Genomic DNA, 18,711 nt, shown 5'->3' on the forward strand with positions numbered 1-18,711 from the left:
GTTAATCTGAGACAGCACAGCCAAGTTGTGCTCCATCAAGAGCAAAAGTTAAATCTAATTAAAATCCGATGGTGGTTGGCACGTCTATACTAACAGTAGCTTTAAGCTTCTCTGTACTCATTACTTTGGTCAAGTTGATGGGATGGTCTCTTTAAATCATCGCTTGAGAATTCAGAGACTAAGTAAAAATAATTAAAGCCAAGCATTCAACAACCTTTCCAAATAGAAAAGTATCCCTCAAAATGCCTAAGAAGCCTTTTTCTTCCTGAAAGTAAATGCAAATAAATCAGAGTGTTGCTTCATTCTTGTCTTTCTTTTCTCTCCACTATCTTTCATGTCTTAACTGAAGAATGATACATTTTAGTGAAAAGAGACTGAGGTATCTATCAGATAAAACACAGCATTCGTGAAGTGTTCTTGAATGGGAGTCACCATCAAGAAAACAGTTTCATAAAAGAGAAAGGAGGATAATCCCGAAAAGTGTGGCAACCCAAGCACTGACATGTTTGCTCTGCTGTGGATCTTATTCTGCAGTGATTAATTAACTTTTCCACTAACATACTTAAGCAGATTCTGTGTCCTAAGGGCATTCTAATTAATTCATTTTTCACTCTGAATAATGTGTTTTTCTAAAGGGAAAGCCACCTGACTACAAGCACTGATGGATTCTTTAAAATCCTTTGGCATTTTGCTTATATTCTGGCTTTGAATGTGTGAGCTTGAAAATATTAGCTTTAAAACCCCAAATTGTTTTAGGAAGGCTGTCACCATACTACCAACCCCTTCCTCTTCCATGCTGAAGGCCAGTCACTCCCAGAAAGCTTCTCCTAATCAGTGAGAACTCTATTCAATCTGATGTGAAATCCTCAGCCCTGCAGAGCAACGGGGACATTTTTGTGCACTCTTGGTGACCTCATTTGATTATCTTGGCTTTCCCACTGCAGAGCTACTTAAGATTTGAAAACACAGAAAAAGGATCCAAGAAAATGGTCTTGTCGGAAGAAATAACCCTTGATTTGGAGTTATAATTCTCAGCAAAAGGTCCAATTGTAACTTCTAACTTGTATATGTATGTGTCTATGTATTTTTATGACCAGGACAAACCTGTGTATGAAGTTTACTGGGATCAAGCTGTTTGTTTTCCTTAGCACCATAAAAGTAGAGAAATGGAATACAGTTTAAAACACATCCCTTCAACTAAAATATTTGACTGAACTTTTTAAAAAATGGTAAGAGGTAACACGTGCATTATAAGCCAACCTGGGTAATGTGCTGTAGGCACACAAATGAACTTTAGACTAAGGCTGAGTTTATAAGAATCATCAATGAAAACCAAGTCCATTTAGTCATCTTATCTAGCCCCAGAAGGTTTTTATTACTCTTGGTTGCTCATCTCATCTTCGTTCTTGCCTACTCTTAACCTCCTGCCAACTCCCATCGTTCTTCAGTACACAGAGCACGTGGTGAAAACTGTGGGTGATGAGACTCACCTGTAATATGGTAGCTCACTTGGCGATTAATGTCAGATGTGTCTCTGTCCCAGGTGCTGAGGACGGCTACTACCTCACCAGGTGGGTCGCTTTCCTTCACGTTCCCTCGGTACACCTCGCTGACAAAGACTGGTGCGTTGTCATTTATATCTGTTACCCTGACAGACACCAGAGCCGAGGAAGAAAGAGAGAATGCCTCTCCAAGGTCAGAGGCCACCACGGAGAAGGAGAATGCAGGATCTGTCTCATGATCCAGGTCCTTCAAGGTACTGATCCAACCTGTGTTGCTGTCAATATTGAATGCTTCCATTACCTTTTCAGGATGGGAATCTGAATGGAGGGAGTAAGTGACTTGCCCATTGGCTCCCCAATCCATATCAATGGCTCTCACCTGTGTGAGCTTGGTGCCGACAGGCATCCCTTCCATTATGATGGTGTCATAGCTTGATGTTTCAAAGACTGGCTTGTTGTCATTCAAATCCAATACCTTGATATCTATATCCACAGTAAAAACAATGTCCACTTTGTCCAGAGGTATAGTAGCTGCTACTTTAAAGTGAAAAGCTGGGCTAACTTCATGGTCAAGACGTTTATCAAGCTTGATAGTACCTGTTTCCTGTTCTATGATGAAGACATCCCCTTTGTTATTTTCGATCCGTTCTCCATTAACTGTGCTGAATCGGACATTCTGACTGGGCAAAATCCTCAGAGTGTCCACTGTGCTTCCAATGGCTGTATCTTCTGCGATGGTAAAGGAATACTGAGGCTGGGTGAATGAAGGCAAGAATGTTTCAGGGGGCAGTACGTGGATATAGACAGGAATGAGGGAGTGCTTTACTGGAATACCCCCATCTACTGCTTTGACAAAGAATGACAGCACTGTATTTTTCAGCTGGTTAAAATTGCCCTTTGTAACCATCCAGCCATTGTCAGGATCAATTTCTAGCAGGTCAGCCACTGAGACTGAGGCCTCACTATAGAGGGAGTAAGTAATCCTTGAATTTGCTCCATCATCTGGATCTATGGCTTGAACTTGAGTGACTAAGTGGCCTCTCCCAACATCTGCCCGGACACTGGCTCTATATTCCACAGTCATGAACTGGGGAGCATTGTCATTTTCATCTACAACAATCACTCTCACAGTGCAAAAAGTTGTTCTCCCTCCGCCATCGAGAGCCCTCAAAAAAATACTAACATCTCCTTCCAGAGGGTTTTCCCGGTCTAGCCTTTCTGTTGTCATGACCTGTCCATTGCTGTCTATAAGAAATCGGTCTTTGGCAAAGTCATTTATGATGGCATAGCTGATCTGCCCATATGTCCCTGGGTCCCCATCTGTAGCTCGAATGTGAATTACCTTTGTCCCAGCAGCTGCATTCTCTCTCACCTCAGCTACGTATGTGCTTTGTGAAAAGGCAGGACTGTACAAGTTAGCCCCAAGTACTCTGATATGCACCTGGGCAGTGCTGGTGAACAACCCATCAGAAACAGACACATTGAGACTATACAGAGGCTCCATCCTCTGCTTTCGGTGGTTGGACAGTGTGATGACTCCACTCTTGCTGTCCATCAGAAAGTTTGTCCGATCATTCCCAGATAAAATGCTATATTCCAACCGGTCAAAGTCAGAGCTGTCTGCATCTGAGGCTTGTACACAGGTTACAAAATGGCCCCGGGGGGCTAATTCACTCACATATGACTCATAAATGAGTTGATTAAAAACTGGAGGATTGTCATTTACATCGGAGATGTAGATATGAACCAGAACCTCACTGCTGAGTGACGGAAAGCCGTTATCTGTTGCTCTGACTTTCAAAGTGCAGTGTTGCACCAACTCATGGTCCAGCATCCTTGCTGTCAGGATTAAGCCACTTGAGCTATCTATGTGGAAATAATCTGTGCTGTTGTAGGTATCCTGAACAATCTGATAATGTACCATTTTATTGTTTTCTGAGTCTGCATCAGTAGAGACAACTTGCAAAACAGGTGTCCCAATGAGAGATGCTTCTGATAATGTTGTATTGTATGTGGGCTGGTTGAAAATAGGAGGGTTGTCATTTACATCATTAACCAGCAGGTCCACAGTGACTTCAGCCCTGGCACCAGTAAGGGCATCACTGGCTCTTATTGTCAACTTGTAAACAGATGTAACTTCATAATCCAAAGTACTAACAACTTTCAGGATCCCAGTGTCAAAGTCAATGTTAAATTGTTTAAAAGGATCCCCATCAATAATGATATATATGATGCCTTGACCTTCTGGACTGGTGGCATTGATGCTTAGAATGGGGGTGTCCATTCTGATGTCTTCATTGATGGCTGCTGTATAAAAGGGCTTATCAAACACAGGCATTGCTTTGTTGACAATAGTGATGGGAAGTTCCACAGATGTGGACAAAGAAGGGTTTCCACCATCTTTGGCTAGGATGGTAACTCCGTACTCAATGTTGGACAAATCAGAGTTGAAAGCTTCCTTTAAAATAACATTCCCTGAATTAGGGTTAATTTCAAAGTGACCATAGTCATCCTGTAGGAAATAGGTCACTTCTCCATTTGTGCCTTTATCTTTGTCAATGGCTGTCACCTGGTATATCATAGTTCCAGGCTCAGCATCAACCTGCACAGCAGCATAGTAAGGGAGGCCCACAAAGACTGGAGAGTTGTCATTTATATCTTCAATGTTAACCTTGACTACCACCCTCGCCACACGCAGATGGTCTAGCTCACGGCTGGCTTCCACCACCAACTCATACAGTTCTTGTTCTTCGCGGTCAAAGGGGACTCCAGTAGTCTGAATGACTCCTGAGGTAGATTTTATCTTGAATTTATTTCCTGGGTTTAAGATGCTATATTTTAAGGGCTCATTAAGGCGGTTTCCCACTGCATTGACAATAGCAACTTTGGTTATGTTAGTGTTATTCTCTGAGATCGAGGTGGAATAAACGCTTTGTGTAAAGTGGAGGCCACTGTCCATGGCTTCCTTAACCATAATGGTGACCACAGACGTACTGTAGAACTTTCCATCAGACACTTTAACTATCAGCATGTAGTGATCTTTGGAGAGGTTATTGTTTTTTATGGTGACTACTCCACTATTTGAATCAATTAAAAAATGATCCAAGCTACCTTCCATGAGGCTGTATGTCAGTTCAGGGGGCACCTCAGAGTCAGGATCTGTGGCACTAACTTTCAGAACCTCCACTCCAACAAAGGTAGGGAGAAGTAAGACAGTCTCAAACACAGCCTGAGTGAACACAGGTGGGTTATCATTCACATCTGTCACCTCAATATTGACTTCGACAGGACTCTCTGCTGTCAGCTGGGGGCTGCCACTGTCTCTCACATGCACATGAAAATGGAAATGAGCAATGGTCTCATGGTCCAGGTTGGCAATTGTTCTGATTGCACCTGTACTGGAGTCCACTGTGAAGAACTTCTTGGCTGTAGACTCCACAATCTGATACACAAGCAGGGCATTCTGGTTGCTGTCAGCATCAGTGGCTCGAATCACCAGTGGGCTGTTATCCAAGTTCCTGACAATGCTGTTCACTGGAGCAGCCTCGCTCAGGCTGCCTGAGTATTGAGAGAAGAGAAAAATTGGAGCGTTGTCATTTTCATCAACAATCTGAATGTTGACTGTGGCATTGGAGGCCATTCCTGCCATGTTAGCGGCCTGAATAATGAGTTGGTAAGAGGAAGTACGTTCATAATCCAGAGCCCTTCGATTGGTGACAACTCCAGAATATGGATTTATGGTAAAGATCCCATCAGTGTTTCCATCTTTGACTTCATAAATAAGGGTAGATTGACTGATGGCAGAGATGAGAATGATCGATGTTCCGATATCAATGTTTTCACTTACTTCAGCTTGGTAGTCTTTGTGAGTGAACTTAGGGTGAGAATTATCAGACATGGTGACAGAAATACGCACAATTGCAGTGGCAGACATCGGTGGAGAGCCTTGATCTGTGACTTTGACTGACAGGACAAACTGACCCATCATTGTCATATCTGGCTCTTTGGAGACAGTGATGATGCCCAGGACTGGTTCAATCTTAAATGTGTTCCCAGTGTTCCCTAAACACAGAAATCAATGGGGGAAATGAATTATAAGTGGGTTATTAAAATCTCTTTTGCTAAAGGTACTTTATTGTAATGTGGCCAGTAGAAAGCAATTGTTTGTTTTCATTCCTTATTATTGTAAAAAAAAAATGAGAGACTTTTCTTTTGAGAATATTGAAAAGCAACTGAAATGAGGCTTCCAGTAAAATTATTAATTTTCTATCAGTGGGTTCACAATGCAGGTTAAAAACAGCAAAAGCAGCATAGCACTATGTGCACTTGACTGGGAAACAAGAACTTGTGTGAGAGAGATTTCTGTTACTAATGTGTAGGATTTCCTCATTCCCATCCTTGTGAGAAGAGAGAAAGACTGAACTGGATGTGCCAATGCCACTAGTATTCTCTATCAAAAAACAGTGGCACATTCTCTGTTCTACATCAAAGAGAGCATTGTAGGAATAGTTTGGGGACATTATCACATAGTCTTTTGGTTTCAGATTATCTGCATTGGTACTATTTCACCTATCAAAATCAACTTCCTCCAAAACACTACTTTGGTGAGGTGGGTTTTATCAGGCATAGAGAATTCTTCCCAAGTTTCTCTTTGATTTGCAATTTGTGAGGATTTTTTCTCACTGGGCTCCTATTCGTCCCTCCTGCTGTACCCCTCTCTCATGCGCCTGAATGCCCACACATGCAGACAGCCGTGAAAGTTGACAGAAAATTTATAAAGTAGCTGCTGCAATCTGTAGCCCTTCTACTCACTAAGCATGTAGAGGTGTGGTGAATTAGAAAACTGTTGATAATCTGAACTAGCCTTAAAACCAAGAAATTCAGGCATAGCCCTTATAAAACCAAACATGGGGACCCTTAACATGTCTAGTATAGGAACATCAGTGGGTCATGGCAACATCAAGATTTGGAGCTCTACCTCTAAAATATGCAGTATTTTGCAATCTGGGGTTGTTGAGGATAAGTGGAATAGAAGAGGGGTAAAGAATGGGAGACACAGAACTTGAAGAATGTAATAAAGATAGGTTTGACACAGAGCTCCAAAATAGCAGACAGTGTAAGGCTGCATCCTTTACCAAGTTGCTTTATGCTTACCTCCTTGGGCTTTCTGACATATCTCAAGTAATACACAACGCATTTGTGTTTAGAGTCTTTTAAATCAAAAGTTAGAGATCTTGGTCATTGAACTATATCTGGATTTTTCTTTATTTTTGAGTACTGTATTACAGCATAGCTGTAGACCATTTAAATGTCAGAAATCATTAAGATAGGCTCCAGGATCCAGAGGCAATTCTGTAACACGCTCATTGAAAGAGACAGCAAATACCGCTGTGTACATGCTTCTGCTATATACTTACTGAATAAACTGTCCCGTGTCTGAATAGAAAAAGGTCATATTCACATAAAATCTATTTCAATAAGGTACTTATTTTTAAGGAGGAAACACATCTAATAAAGATGTCTATTTGATTCCAGCCCCAAAATGTGAATATTAAATAATGTTATCTTGAACGCTAGCATGACTTTTTAAAACCTTGCTACCTAAACATGACCATTTCGTGAGGACCACAACAAACAGTTCAATGATCTCATAGGTAAACTTCCACATTTTCAATGAATAGCACCATGAACTTGAGCATGAGCCCAGTGTTTGAGCCTGCCATCATGTCACTTAAGCAATGTCCATCTTCTGGTGGAGTGCTGTCATCAACCCTGATTGATGAATGTAAACAGTCCCAAGTCTCCCTGTGTTTATTGATTGCAGTGCTCTACCTCAGAGTTTCTAGAAAAGTCCTCTCTCTCACTCCAGACCCAGCAATATTTCTTCATCCCTAACAAGATATATTACACCAGGAATAAAGGGAAGACAGCTTTTTGACCTCCACTAGGACTTCATAATCCCGTTGCCCAATGGCTGCTTGCTGCACCCTTCCAGGCTGTTGTGCTCATACGTCAGGTCCCAAGTGTGTCGTCTTCCTTCCCTCTTCAGTACACTGACCCGTTTTCTTGGAATCCACTTCCTGCTTATCCTCTCCTTACGTCTTTGGAAATGAACCTTTGCCTATTATCTTGGGATCTATGGCTTCTTGTAGACTTTTGACAAAGGAGCAAAAGCATTTTCTTACTTATTATTTATCTGGTATATAGCCTAGTGCCTGCCACAAAGAAAGTGCTCAGTAATTATTTGTGGACTGACTGAGAGAAGTAGATCTAAAAAATATTTTTAATTCTCTGATTGCATCTTAGGATCCAATATGTCCCCATCCTATGTCACCTCTTAGCCTGGTGTCTCCTCTATTGCTCTGCCTCAGAACCAGCATTGGCACCAATCACAAACCCTGAGCGTAATACACGACATGCAGCTCTGCACACCAGTCCTGCCAAAACAAAAAGCTTCAATGGTCACTTCAGGGGCCGGGCAAGACAGGAAATTTATAACCCAATAGTGAAAAGAGTAAAATCTGTCTTATCTCAGGTTTGTGAGACAAGTTAAATAAAACATAACTTTTATACACCACTTATCACTTGCTTCAAGATGTTGAGGCCCCTGGAATCTGTCTCTCTCTTTCCATCCTCTGGGAAGGAACTTGCTTGGCTAGGGCCAGTCCAGGCTCAGGGTAGGTCTGTGTATTGTGAGAGGCTTGTTGTCTACATTGCAATTCTCATTAGCTTCTTACACACATAATCCAAGATCATTTTTTGAGATATCAATTATTCCTATGATTTTCTAGAAATTCAGGTTTTCTGTATAAAGGATGTTTTAAGGAAACAGCTTTGGTCTTTTGTTTTAGTCACTTGTTAAAGAAATGACTGAGAAAATCTAAGTGAAGCAGGCTTTTCAGCTGGGTGATAAGTTAACTTATTCCTCGAGAACATTCCAAATTGGCTCACCAATTACCTGGCCCTTTAAGAGAGATAGAGTACTAGTCTCATGACGTATATAAAAAGCAGGAAGACATATAGATAGATGTCTATAAAATGATGAGAAAAGAAGAAATAAAGCCTTATATCCAAATGATTGGAATGAATGGATATAGGGAAAAAAGAAGAGACAAGAATAACAGAACCAAAGAAATAACAAAAAGATTGTTGGATTAGGTGATACATTATGTGATATTACTTAAATATTTGTTTTTTAAATTTCCCTTATTATTTGTAGAACCAGAAGAACAAAGATTACATAACGAAGTAATAAAAATGGAAGGGCTGTGGAGTGGCTCAAGAGGTAGAGTGCCTGCCTAGCAAGTGTGAGGCCCTGAGTTCAAACTCCAGTACCATCAAAAAAAATCCTAAAAAAAAATGTATGATAAACAAGAAATGTAAGATAGATTTCTAAGTACTAGTCAGGCTTTTGGTTGAACTAACATCCAACAGAAACCTAGAAAAGAAATGGGGAAGTCTCTTTAGGCTAGTCATTAAGGACCAGCTTCCTGTCTTCTCTTTTTCTTTTCTTTGGTACAGATTTAGCACAGGCTCACATAAAATACTGGTGCCTAACAGAGAAAACAGTTTTAGATTATTATTCAATGCAGGGATTTTTTAAAAAGAAGGTTATTGGCTTTTCTTTTTTCTAAATTTTCTACTCCAAAAGAGTCATTTTAGCATCCCTATTTTAATTCAACTACTCACAAAATGCTCTACATTTAAATGAAGGGAAAGAAGTCTTTCCATTCCTAGCATGAAAAGAGATTGCTTTGGCATTATGTACGACGGACATAATGTTGCAGAAATATGTGGCTTGAATATTCAAAAAGACAGAACACAGGAAGGAAAGTATAGCAGACAAAGGATATTTGTCATTTTTAGGTCCTATCTTTGCTTGACATTCGTCTCTCTGTCATAAATGTTTTCTAGCTAGCAATTTCCATACCATCAGTAAGCTATGGTCTTGTCTTATGGATACTAAAGTCAGTTTTTAAAAAAATCTCAAATTTTACAAAATAAGAGGCTGTACTTGTTTATCTGTCTGGTGAAGCAGGCAGTTCAGACCCCGTATGCACTATGCACTCTGCTATTCTGATTACCTCCAAGGCGGGATTTGTGCTCCTAGTGGGGGTAAGGGATTTCTGAGGTTCACAGCCCACCTACTGACAAGTGAGCAAAGACATGTAAGATTCAAACAAACCAGCAGCCCTCAGGTGATGGGAGGTTTTTGGTTATTTTAGTTTGAGACTGGTTTACTGGCCAATGGGTGAAGGCCACTGAATTTCTTCTTGCTTCTCTCTTCCAGAAAAATTCAATTTAAAAGCAACAGAGGAAACTTCTCACTGTCAGTTCTGAAATGCCAGGAACTTTACGCACTGTCATCACACAAATAAATTGGTTTCTTGGCCAAAAAATTCATTTGGAACTTTCCAGTGGTAACAATCTGAATTTTACATGGTGAAAAGACTATAGGGGGTCAAATGCCATGCGTCACACCAACTTTGTGCTGGTCTGTAGTTCTCACCTGATTCTATGGTGTATATGAGTTCTGCATTGTCCCCTTTGTCTTTGTCCAGAGCTGTCACTTGCAGAATGGCTGATCCCAGAGCAGCAGATTCAAACACAGACGCTTCATACAGCGGGTTGGTGAAGTAAGGACTGTGGTCATTAGCATCTTCCACGTTCACAATCACCCGGGCCAAGTTTCTTCGATAAGGAAACTCCTGATCTCTGACCTTTAGGCAAAATACAAGAAGCAGTAGGACTAAAATCTTAAATGGCAATGTACTCACTGCTATGTCTATAGTGAAAAGAAAATGAGATAGTGCACGCAGAGTGCTTGCCTGAGTCCCAGTCACTTAGTTGGTGCTCAATAAATGGTGATATTACCTAGAGAGAAACTGAATGTGAGCAAAGGAAGATTTTTTATTGCTCAAGTGGATGGCTGACCTATGGCCTGTGCTCATTCTGATGCGTGGATATCACAGCACTTTGCTTAGGTCCCTCACACAGCCACTTCCCGCTTGCTAGGTGTGTACACAGCTGCTCATGAATGCTGGATGAGGCTCTTCTAGAGGAAAGACTAAAGAGTTGAATTATTGAATGTGACGTTGGTATTGCCATTCATTCACTCAACAAACATTTATTGTCATTTTTTTTCTGTCAGGTCCCTGGCTTGACTCTGGTGGTTCAGTAGTGAATTAGATATATGCTGTACCCTGAAGAAGCCTAGAGTTAAGTAGGAAATAAAACAAGTAAACGGATAAGTGTAACACCTGGTTGAAAGCACAGCATGGGATACGCCAAAAATGCCCTGAAGAGGAGTAGCAAGAAGAACCTGACCTAGCATTCAACTTCCTTGAAGAAGTAACATGACCAAGCAGGAGGAGGACAGTGGTGGTGATGGAAGCACTTTTAGGTAACAAGACCCAATATCGACAAAGGCCCAGAACTGGGGGAGAAACTTGACCACTGGTGAGATTTATCCAATTTTAATTTCTAAAATTGAGACCCCAATGTGACTCTACCAATGAAATTTACCTGACAACTACTAAATTTCCCCTGGTTTGCATAAGGCAGAAGCTTATAAACAATGAAATCTTTAACCATGTGGTTCTGCTATAATTTGATGCAGCACTAATCAAAAGTGTTCTCTTAGCTTGTTCAGGTTCAGACTGTGTAACTTCAGGAAGGAATTAGAAAATGTACCAAATAGGGCCATCAAATAGAAAGGGGTTTTCACAAATAGTGCCTAGAAGGAATGAGTGAAATAACCAAAATGGCTTAGATTTCAGAAAGGTAGCATAAAATTGTTTGCTCTAAATATTCAGTTACACATATGAAAAATGGTAGAGGTTGACCAAACTGAATTTTGAGTTTGTGAAGGAAAGAACAGACAGAGATGACTTGAAGAACCAGGAGAATGGAGTTAGTCACTGGCTTTTGAAGAAAACATGCAAAATCAAGCTGGTGAGTGTGCTGAATTTCTATAGTCTAGCCTGCCACATGCAAGGACCAAGTTGAACTATGTTTTGGGATTCGTGAAATCTAGGTAAGCTCCAGTTGAATGTTGGCAGGGACTTTGTCTCCTTTGTATCTTCAGTGTTTGCTGCACAGTATGTGCTCAAGAAACACTGACTAAATGAATGAAGGGCCAGATGACCTCTGTGAGTGGTCCCTTTTCTTCCCTGGAAACCAGAGTCAAGAGCAGGGGCACTCAAATTTCCTCCTGTCAGGAAGTTTTCCAGTCTCAGAAAGGGAAGTTAGCACCTAGTGGAACATTACTTTCAGCTGCTTGGGAATTCACAGTCTTAGGGTATTTTAAAGTCAGTCAGTGTACAAGGTTAAGTCCTTGTCATCCTGGCTGGTTTCCAGGAACGCAAGGTGGCTCTGGTAGTCAGAGGCTGTGCCTCACCTGAGGGGTTCTTCGATTATAGGCCATAAATTAAACAAGATTTATTCTTATGAATCCCTTCTTAGTGATGTGAACCAGCCAAAGCTTACTCTACAAGGAAAACAACTTTTTCTACATAATCTGCAGGAACATAAAAAAGCACAGTTTCAGACTTCACCTTCTTCAAAGGCCTCGGTGTGTGTTGAGATCTCTTTTGTGTGCCAGTATCTGCTACTAGGCCAACACCAGTACAGAAAGTACTAAAGCATGTCTCGAAAGTTTTTTAGGCCTGTGTATTGCACAGGTTGAGTAAATGATTACCCTTGTGATTAATTTCTCAAGGAACTTCTTTTAGAATTTGCCACATAATCTGGATGCAAACCAACTCCAGAGTCTGGGAACATGGCCTATTCCTTCGCTCTGAAGCCAGTCTGTCAGCAGCATTTACTGAACAGCCAGAGTCTGCTATGTCTAATATTTCAGTTGGGTGAAAAATATGGTGTTGGTGTCTAATGACAACAAATAGAAAGGCAAGCCTGATTGCAACCTGGAAGTGAATAGACCAAGTTTACTATGGCTTACAAAACTCGGTACCGAGGTGTGTGCTTTGACTGGTTAATGCCCTGCTGGGAGAGTGAACCAGCAGTTTGGTCCTACCATTATGTTGAGAATGTGCTTGTCCTGGGCCTCATGGTCCAGTCTCTCTGCAGTGTAGAGCACGCCCGTGCTGGGGTCAATCCGGAATTTCCTCGTGCTGATGGAGTCGATGCTGCTGTGCACAGTGTAGCTCAGCTTGTGCTTCTCGTCTCGGTCTGTTGCTTCAATCTGCAGAATCTCTGTATCAGGAAGCACATCCTCGGAAATTGTCACATCGTAATTGGGCTGAGAGAACTCTGGACCGTTATCGTTATTATCCAGCACTGTGATAAATACCTACAGTTATAAGAAGACAAGAGTGATGACAAACTCGAATCCACTCACTGCTAATAAAAGAGTACCTCCCTCTTTTTCTCCCCCTATGTCCTTGGACCCTAGCAGCTACCTCAACATGTGGGAAGCCCTCTTACAAAAACCCTCCCTAATTAGAGAGTGACAATAAACCAGCAATTCACATTAGCAGGAACATGAACTATGAGCTGATCAATATTCTCTCTATTAATTGAACAGCTCAGACAGCCACCTGACGGTGATAATTGCAAGGAATTATTTGAGTCACAATGTAAATGACCCCAAGATGACTTTCATTTGGTAAGTTCCTGTTCTCTTAAGTTCTGCCTTAAGTTCATGCCTTTTCTCATGGCGGACTTCCGTGGCGGTAGTGACAGAATGGAGAAGGTAACAAAGAGAGGGAAGAATAAATAGAACCATCTCTAGCCAAGAACTTGGTGCTAACAATAGCTAAAATGCAAACTTTCTAAATTATTTTCTCTCATAAAGCATTTTTTATGAAATTTTCAAAGCAGGTATAAAAGTCATGGTTTAATGGATGCTGTGTATTCATCACTCAGCTTTGACAACGATCCATTCATGGCTAATCTGCTTCCATCCCATCATTCCCACCTGCTGCCTCATGTTATTTTGAAGCAAATCCCAGTTATATGTAATCTCAGTGTGAATCTCTAAAAGAGAGGGACTCTTGGGACAAACACAACACACATGTGCAACACAGTTATCATTACTGCACCTAAATGGTGAACACAGTAATCTCTTAATATTATCAGATATTCAGTTGATATTTCCATTTATGTAACTGTAAGCACATTGTGCTCACATATATATATATTTTATTTTATTTAGTTTATTTTAATCAAGAAATTAAAATAAGGTCTAAACACTGTGTTTGGTTGAGTTATATTTTAGTTTATAGGTTCTCTCTCTGTCTCTTTCACGTTCCTTGCAATTTTTATGTTGCTATTAGCAGCAGAAGAAACTGAGCCATTTTCTCTTTAGTCTCCATCTGAATTTTACACATAGCATGCTTGTGGTTTTGTTCTACATGATCCTTTGTCCCCTGGATTTGCTACAAATTATTAGTTTGATCAAGCTTTTGCTCATCCCCCTTCCCTCTTCCTCCTGAGTGATTCGGGGTACTGCCTTCTGGAGATGTATATCTGCTTCTCTCTCTTATTCTGTGGAGCTGACAGCAATGGATGGTCATTAAACAGACGTCACTAATTTGTTCAATTTTTCAAAATGGTAATATTCTAACTATAATTTCTTATCCATTTATAAGCTGGAATAGTTCTGAAAAAGAAATTTTTCAACTATTTGCTTATTTGGAAGTATAATTTATATAGGAAAAACAATATAATTACTTAATTCTTTCCTTTTATCATTTTAAAATAAATTATTGGTTCTCTAGCCCCACTGAAAGTGACCACTGAGGTATTTTTCAAGCATTATTGTGATCTCATGAATTTAATCACACTGATTGCTTCTGTATTATTTTATTGATGCACAGACATTCCTTCCTTGTTAGTGGGATTCTCCTCAGGTCAGCTCTTGAGATTTTTTTGACACAAATCTCAAACCCTGATAGCTTCCTTGTTTTCAACTGGGAATTTTTTTTTCAGGATTGTCTTGTCCACTTTTTCCTGGAATCCTGAATTAAGCATCTTTCAAAAAGCCTTGGTTTCTTTAGAAATGCTATTTGGAGATCACATTCTGGTACTAAGAACACTTGCTGTGACTGGACTAGCTACCACATTTCAGTTTTAGTCGTTGGATAGAGTTAGGAAAGGACCTTTTGAAACAAAGATTTCATGAGTTCATACTGATATTTCCGATTTCAATTAGAGCATCAAGGTTTTTATTATGCCTCTACTTTCACATTTGCTTCTCCTTTCTCCCATGTTGACATCTTCCACATTCAATGATATCATCATAATTAGTCATTGTTTTATCAGAAATACATGCACAAAAATCTCAGAATAATATCAGCATTGCTATTATAATTATGTTACAATTATGGTCATATAAAACATTTTAATACTACTTTTCAGAGTGTTTTTGTTCTTAGGATTTATTCAACTAGGAATGTAAAGTTGAATTAGTATGACTATAGTCACTTAAAATAACTCCCCATGAAGACATGCTGACAACTAGATACACATTTAAGATCATTTGCTTTCAAATTCTAGACTTATTTTCTTAATGGTTAAGTTTTAAGTGTTATATGTAAAGGTATTGAAGTCAAATTTACAAAAAAGTTATGCTCAAAGAAGTTTGGCTGCTGTACCTTTCCCTTTCATCCTAGTTCCTCTTCTTACAGAAAATTTTTATTAATAAATAACATGGTTTGCTAATTTGTTTTGTTTGTACAATCATACTCTATGCACTTATCCCTACCATGCCATCTACTTACATTACATTAATCTTACAATTTTAATTAAGGTAAGTTGCTTGGTCCTCAGCTGGCAATGATTTTGTCTCCCGGGGGACATTTGGCAAAACTCACTCCAAAAATGTCTGAAGATATTTTTCATCACATAACTAGAAGGAGGGACGCTGCTGACATCTACTGGGTATTGGCCAAGGGCGTTGTGAAGCATGCTGCAATGCACAGGGCAGCCCCAAACAAGACATCTGACCTGACGTGCTACTGTTGTTTTTGCTAACAGGCTGGTGCCACATCCTGCAGATAGAAGGAGTTCAAAGATAGTCTTGCAACGGGTAGATAGATGTGACACAGTTAACCCACTAGTACTCTGTTAGTTTCGTTTAAGATGTTTTCAGTTTTTCGCTTAGAAAGAGTATGCAAGGAAGAGCTTTGTGCTCATGCCTTTTAATATTTCTGTGAGCATATATTTGATTCCCAGAATTTGGATTGATTGAGCAGAGAGTAAGTACTTTTATAGTTTTGTTAGATATTTTCATATTTCCTCTTTCAAAGGCTTTATTTATTTTGGCAGCACTGAGGTTTGAACTCAGGGCCTCGTGCTTGCTAGGCAGGTGCTCTACCACTTGAGCCACTCCTCAGCCCTTCCTCACAAAGGCTTTAGCATTTTGCAATTCCATAATAATATATAAGAATGACTGATACTAGCAGCCTTGCCAACAGAATACATGATAAGACTTGGGTGTTTTGCCAATCTGATAGAAGTGAAATGGCATCTTAGTGTAGTGTTAATTTGCATTTCTCCTATCATGATTGAGGCTGAGCATCTTTTCATGGATATGAACCATTTGTATTTCTCTTTCTGTTCAACTATTTATATCAGCTCATTCTTCTGTGGGTTTGATGGTCTTTTCCATTTTTATTTTTGGAAATTTGGTGATACAAATTGCAAAGTTGTGTTCAGTTTTGTCATGTATTTTATTCATAGTAAATTTTTTTGCTATGCAAAAAGGAATAAACCAATCTTCCCTTATTGTTTCTGGATATTAAGTCATTGCAGAAAATATTCTGCACTCCATGTTACAGACATGTGAACACAGACCTTTTTTACAAAATAGCATTCATATGTTACCTTTTCTTTCATTCACATCTAACCCATTTGGAATTTTTCCTGGCATATTATGTGACGAATGGGTCCAGTTTTATTTTTTTCCACAAGGCTCTGCATTCATGTCAATGCTACTGTTTTAGAAGACTACCACTTTGCACTGATTTTTTCTATACCAATTTTATATATGCACTTAATATATTTCTGGATTTTTCTATGCTGTTCCATTAGCTCATCTGGCTTTTCATGCACCAATATAAAAATGTTTTTTACTTGTAGAGACTGCAAGATCTGATTTGATGTTTGTAAAGGCAGGAGCCTCTCACGTTCTTCTTTTTCAGAGTTTTCCTGGCTATTCTTGCTTATTGAACTTTCTTACAAACCTAATAATCAGCTTGAATGGCACCTGACTGAAACTTGAGAGTTTTTAAAATTGGAATTATGCTAAAAGAACAGGTTAACTAAGGGAGCATCCACTCTACTTCTTTCTAATGCAGCCTTCCTCTCCAAGAATATGGTTGTCTATTTTACTTTGTTCAGATCTCCTGGTTTTGTTTTTCTGGGATATTACAGTTTGCCTCAGGCAACTTCTGAATACAGTTTACAGTATGTGCTGTCATCAATGGGATCTTCTTTTCCAAGGTGTCTTTTCACTTTTTCATGGTTTTGGTTACATATATAGGCCACTGATTTTTATGTTAAACTTATAAACCATTATCTTACTAAATTTTCCTAGCATTTGCAGTATTTTTTCCACTCACTCCTTTGAGATTTTCAGATATATTATTATGCCACATGCAGTAGAAAAAGTCTTACCATTTTCTTCTTGTCTTATTGCATTGTCCAGTACTTAAACACAACATCACACAGTAGTGGACATAGTGAAGTTCCTATTTTATTCCTTACTAATGGGAAGCCTGTAATGATTCTCCATTAAATAGTATGTTAGCATTGACTGCATTTGAGAAATGCATTTATTTTTGGTAATAAATGTAACCAGACTATGGCTGCCCTTGTCATTAGCTGCACCACCACTCACTTTGGTATAGAGATGTTTTTCTGAGTGGGAGGAAAAGGGCAGAGCTGTCACCTCTGTGCCAGGACAAGTTGCCCTTGGGAGTGAAACTGTCTTGGGACAAGCTTTGCCCTGTGCTTTCTGCCAGAAAAAAGGGTTGAGAAGTGTGGCGATAGAATTTTGGGTATTGTTTTCATCTTCAATGTAACTGCAAAACCATACTAGACACTTTGAATACCAATTCTTTCCTTTAAAAAGTTCAAATTAACTTAGTCAAGATGCTAAAATATTTGAGTTCACAGAGGCAGTTATATTAAGGGATGAAAGAGTCTTTGGGCCAGCAAGTCTGCCCTTCATGAAGTTTCAAAGTTGATGTGCTCTTGAAAAGCTTGCCTCTTTCTGCTTGCTTTGTCCTAAGCCTAATCTACAGTCAGAACAAGTGTTTCTCTGTAAAAGACTTCCTTCCCCACATTTGCTTTTTTATTTCCCACAGTCGGGGCCATTTGTGAGCTCCTGAACTAACAAACAAAGCAAAGCAACTCTCAAAGATGTTGTGTTCAAAATGGTAATTGAAATGCCCGAAGAAGTACAATGGAATCAAAGCAGGAGGAAACCCGAATGTAGGAAGTCTCTTCAGAGTTGCTTCAATGCTGCCTACCACAAGCACTTTGGGGTTTGCAGGCTCCTCTAAGCTAAGTCTGGGCAGAAGCCAAACCCTGCTTCACAAAGGCTTATGGTATGCAGTGTCCACAGGGCTGGGTTGTAGGGTAAGAGCTCTGTCTTTTATTAGTAACAATTAAGTCCTAAATTACTGAAATTCTGTTCTGCCTCTCCTGGCACTTCAAAACCACATTTAAAACATCCTGTAGTTGGGATTTCAAGGTTGATGTCCCCTGTAGTTTCCTCAAGCTCACAAATTTTGTTTTTGAATGTATACGTGGAAAAATCATGTCAACTTGTACTTGTTTCACAGTGTATAAATCTGAATTATATTCATTCCTGACTTTACGATCCCTGGTTCATCAATGGGGAAAATGTCAAGTGATGTGTCCAAAGTCAAGAGGTCAAGGACAGATTCAAGCCAGGCCCACTAAAGCCAATTCTATGCTCATTCCATCAGGCCAATTCCAAGTGCATTTAAGTTGCAAACACATGAAGAAAAATGTACATAATACATGTGAACAAATATTTGTGCAAATATCATTTTTTTACTATAAAGAAATCCTAATTTACAAAATAGATAACTAATGGAGTCATTCTCATTTCTGGCACATTAATCATGGGATTATTTTAAGTAGAAAATTCCCTGGTGCCTTTAAAACTGGAATTCATTTTCAAAAATTGATTTTCTCACAAGTTGTCAAGGCACAT

At 39.6% G+C, this 18,711-nt stretch overlaps 1 protein-coding gene and 1 long non-coding RNA gene across 8 annotated transcripts in view; one reads left to right on the forward strand and one right to left on the reverse strand.

The window, feature by feature from the left end:
• Fat3 (FAT atypical cadherin 3) overlaps window positions 1-18,711 on the reverse strand; it is a 611,059-nt gene that overhangs the window by 88,567 nt on the left and 503,781 nt on the right. For all 7 annotated transcript variants that reach the window (XM_074081331.1, XM_074081345.1, XM_074081335.1 and 4 more), the window contains 3 exons: window positions 12,538-12,813; window positions 10,012-10,222; window positions 1,491-5,564 (listed from right to left, as the gene is read on the reverse strand). In XM_074081331.1, coding sequence (XP_073937432.1) covers window positions 1,491-5,564; window positions 10,012-10,222; window positions 12,538-12,813 — 4,561 coding nt within the window. The remainder of the gene's footprint in view (window positions 1-1,490; window positions 5,565-10,011; window positions 10,223-12,537; window positions 12,814-18,711) is intronic.
• LOC141425040 (uncharacterized) overlaps window positions 1-18,711 on the forward strand; it is a 203,374-nt gene that overhangs the window by 56,412 nt on the left and 128,251 nt on the right. The gene's annotated exons all lie outside the window — the stretch shown is intronic.

This window comes from Castor canadensis, chromosome 1 (assembly GCF_047511655.1).
Source record: "Castor canadensis chromosome 1, mCasCan1.hap1v2, whole genome shotgun sequence".
Taxonomy (NCBI): Eukaryota; Metazoa; Chordata; class Mammalia; order Rodentia; family Castoridae; genus Castor; species Castor canadensis.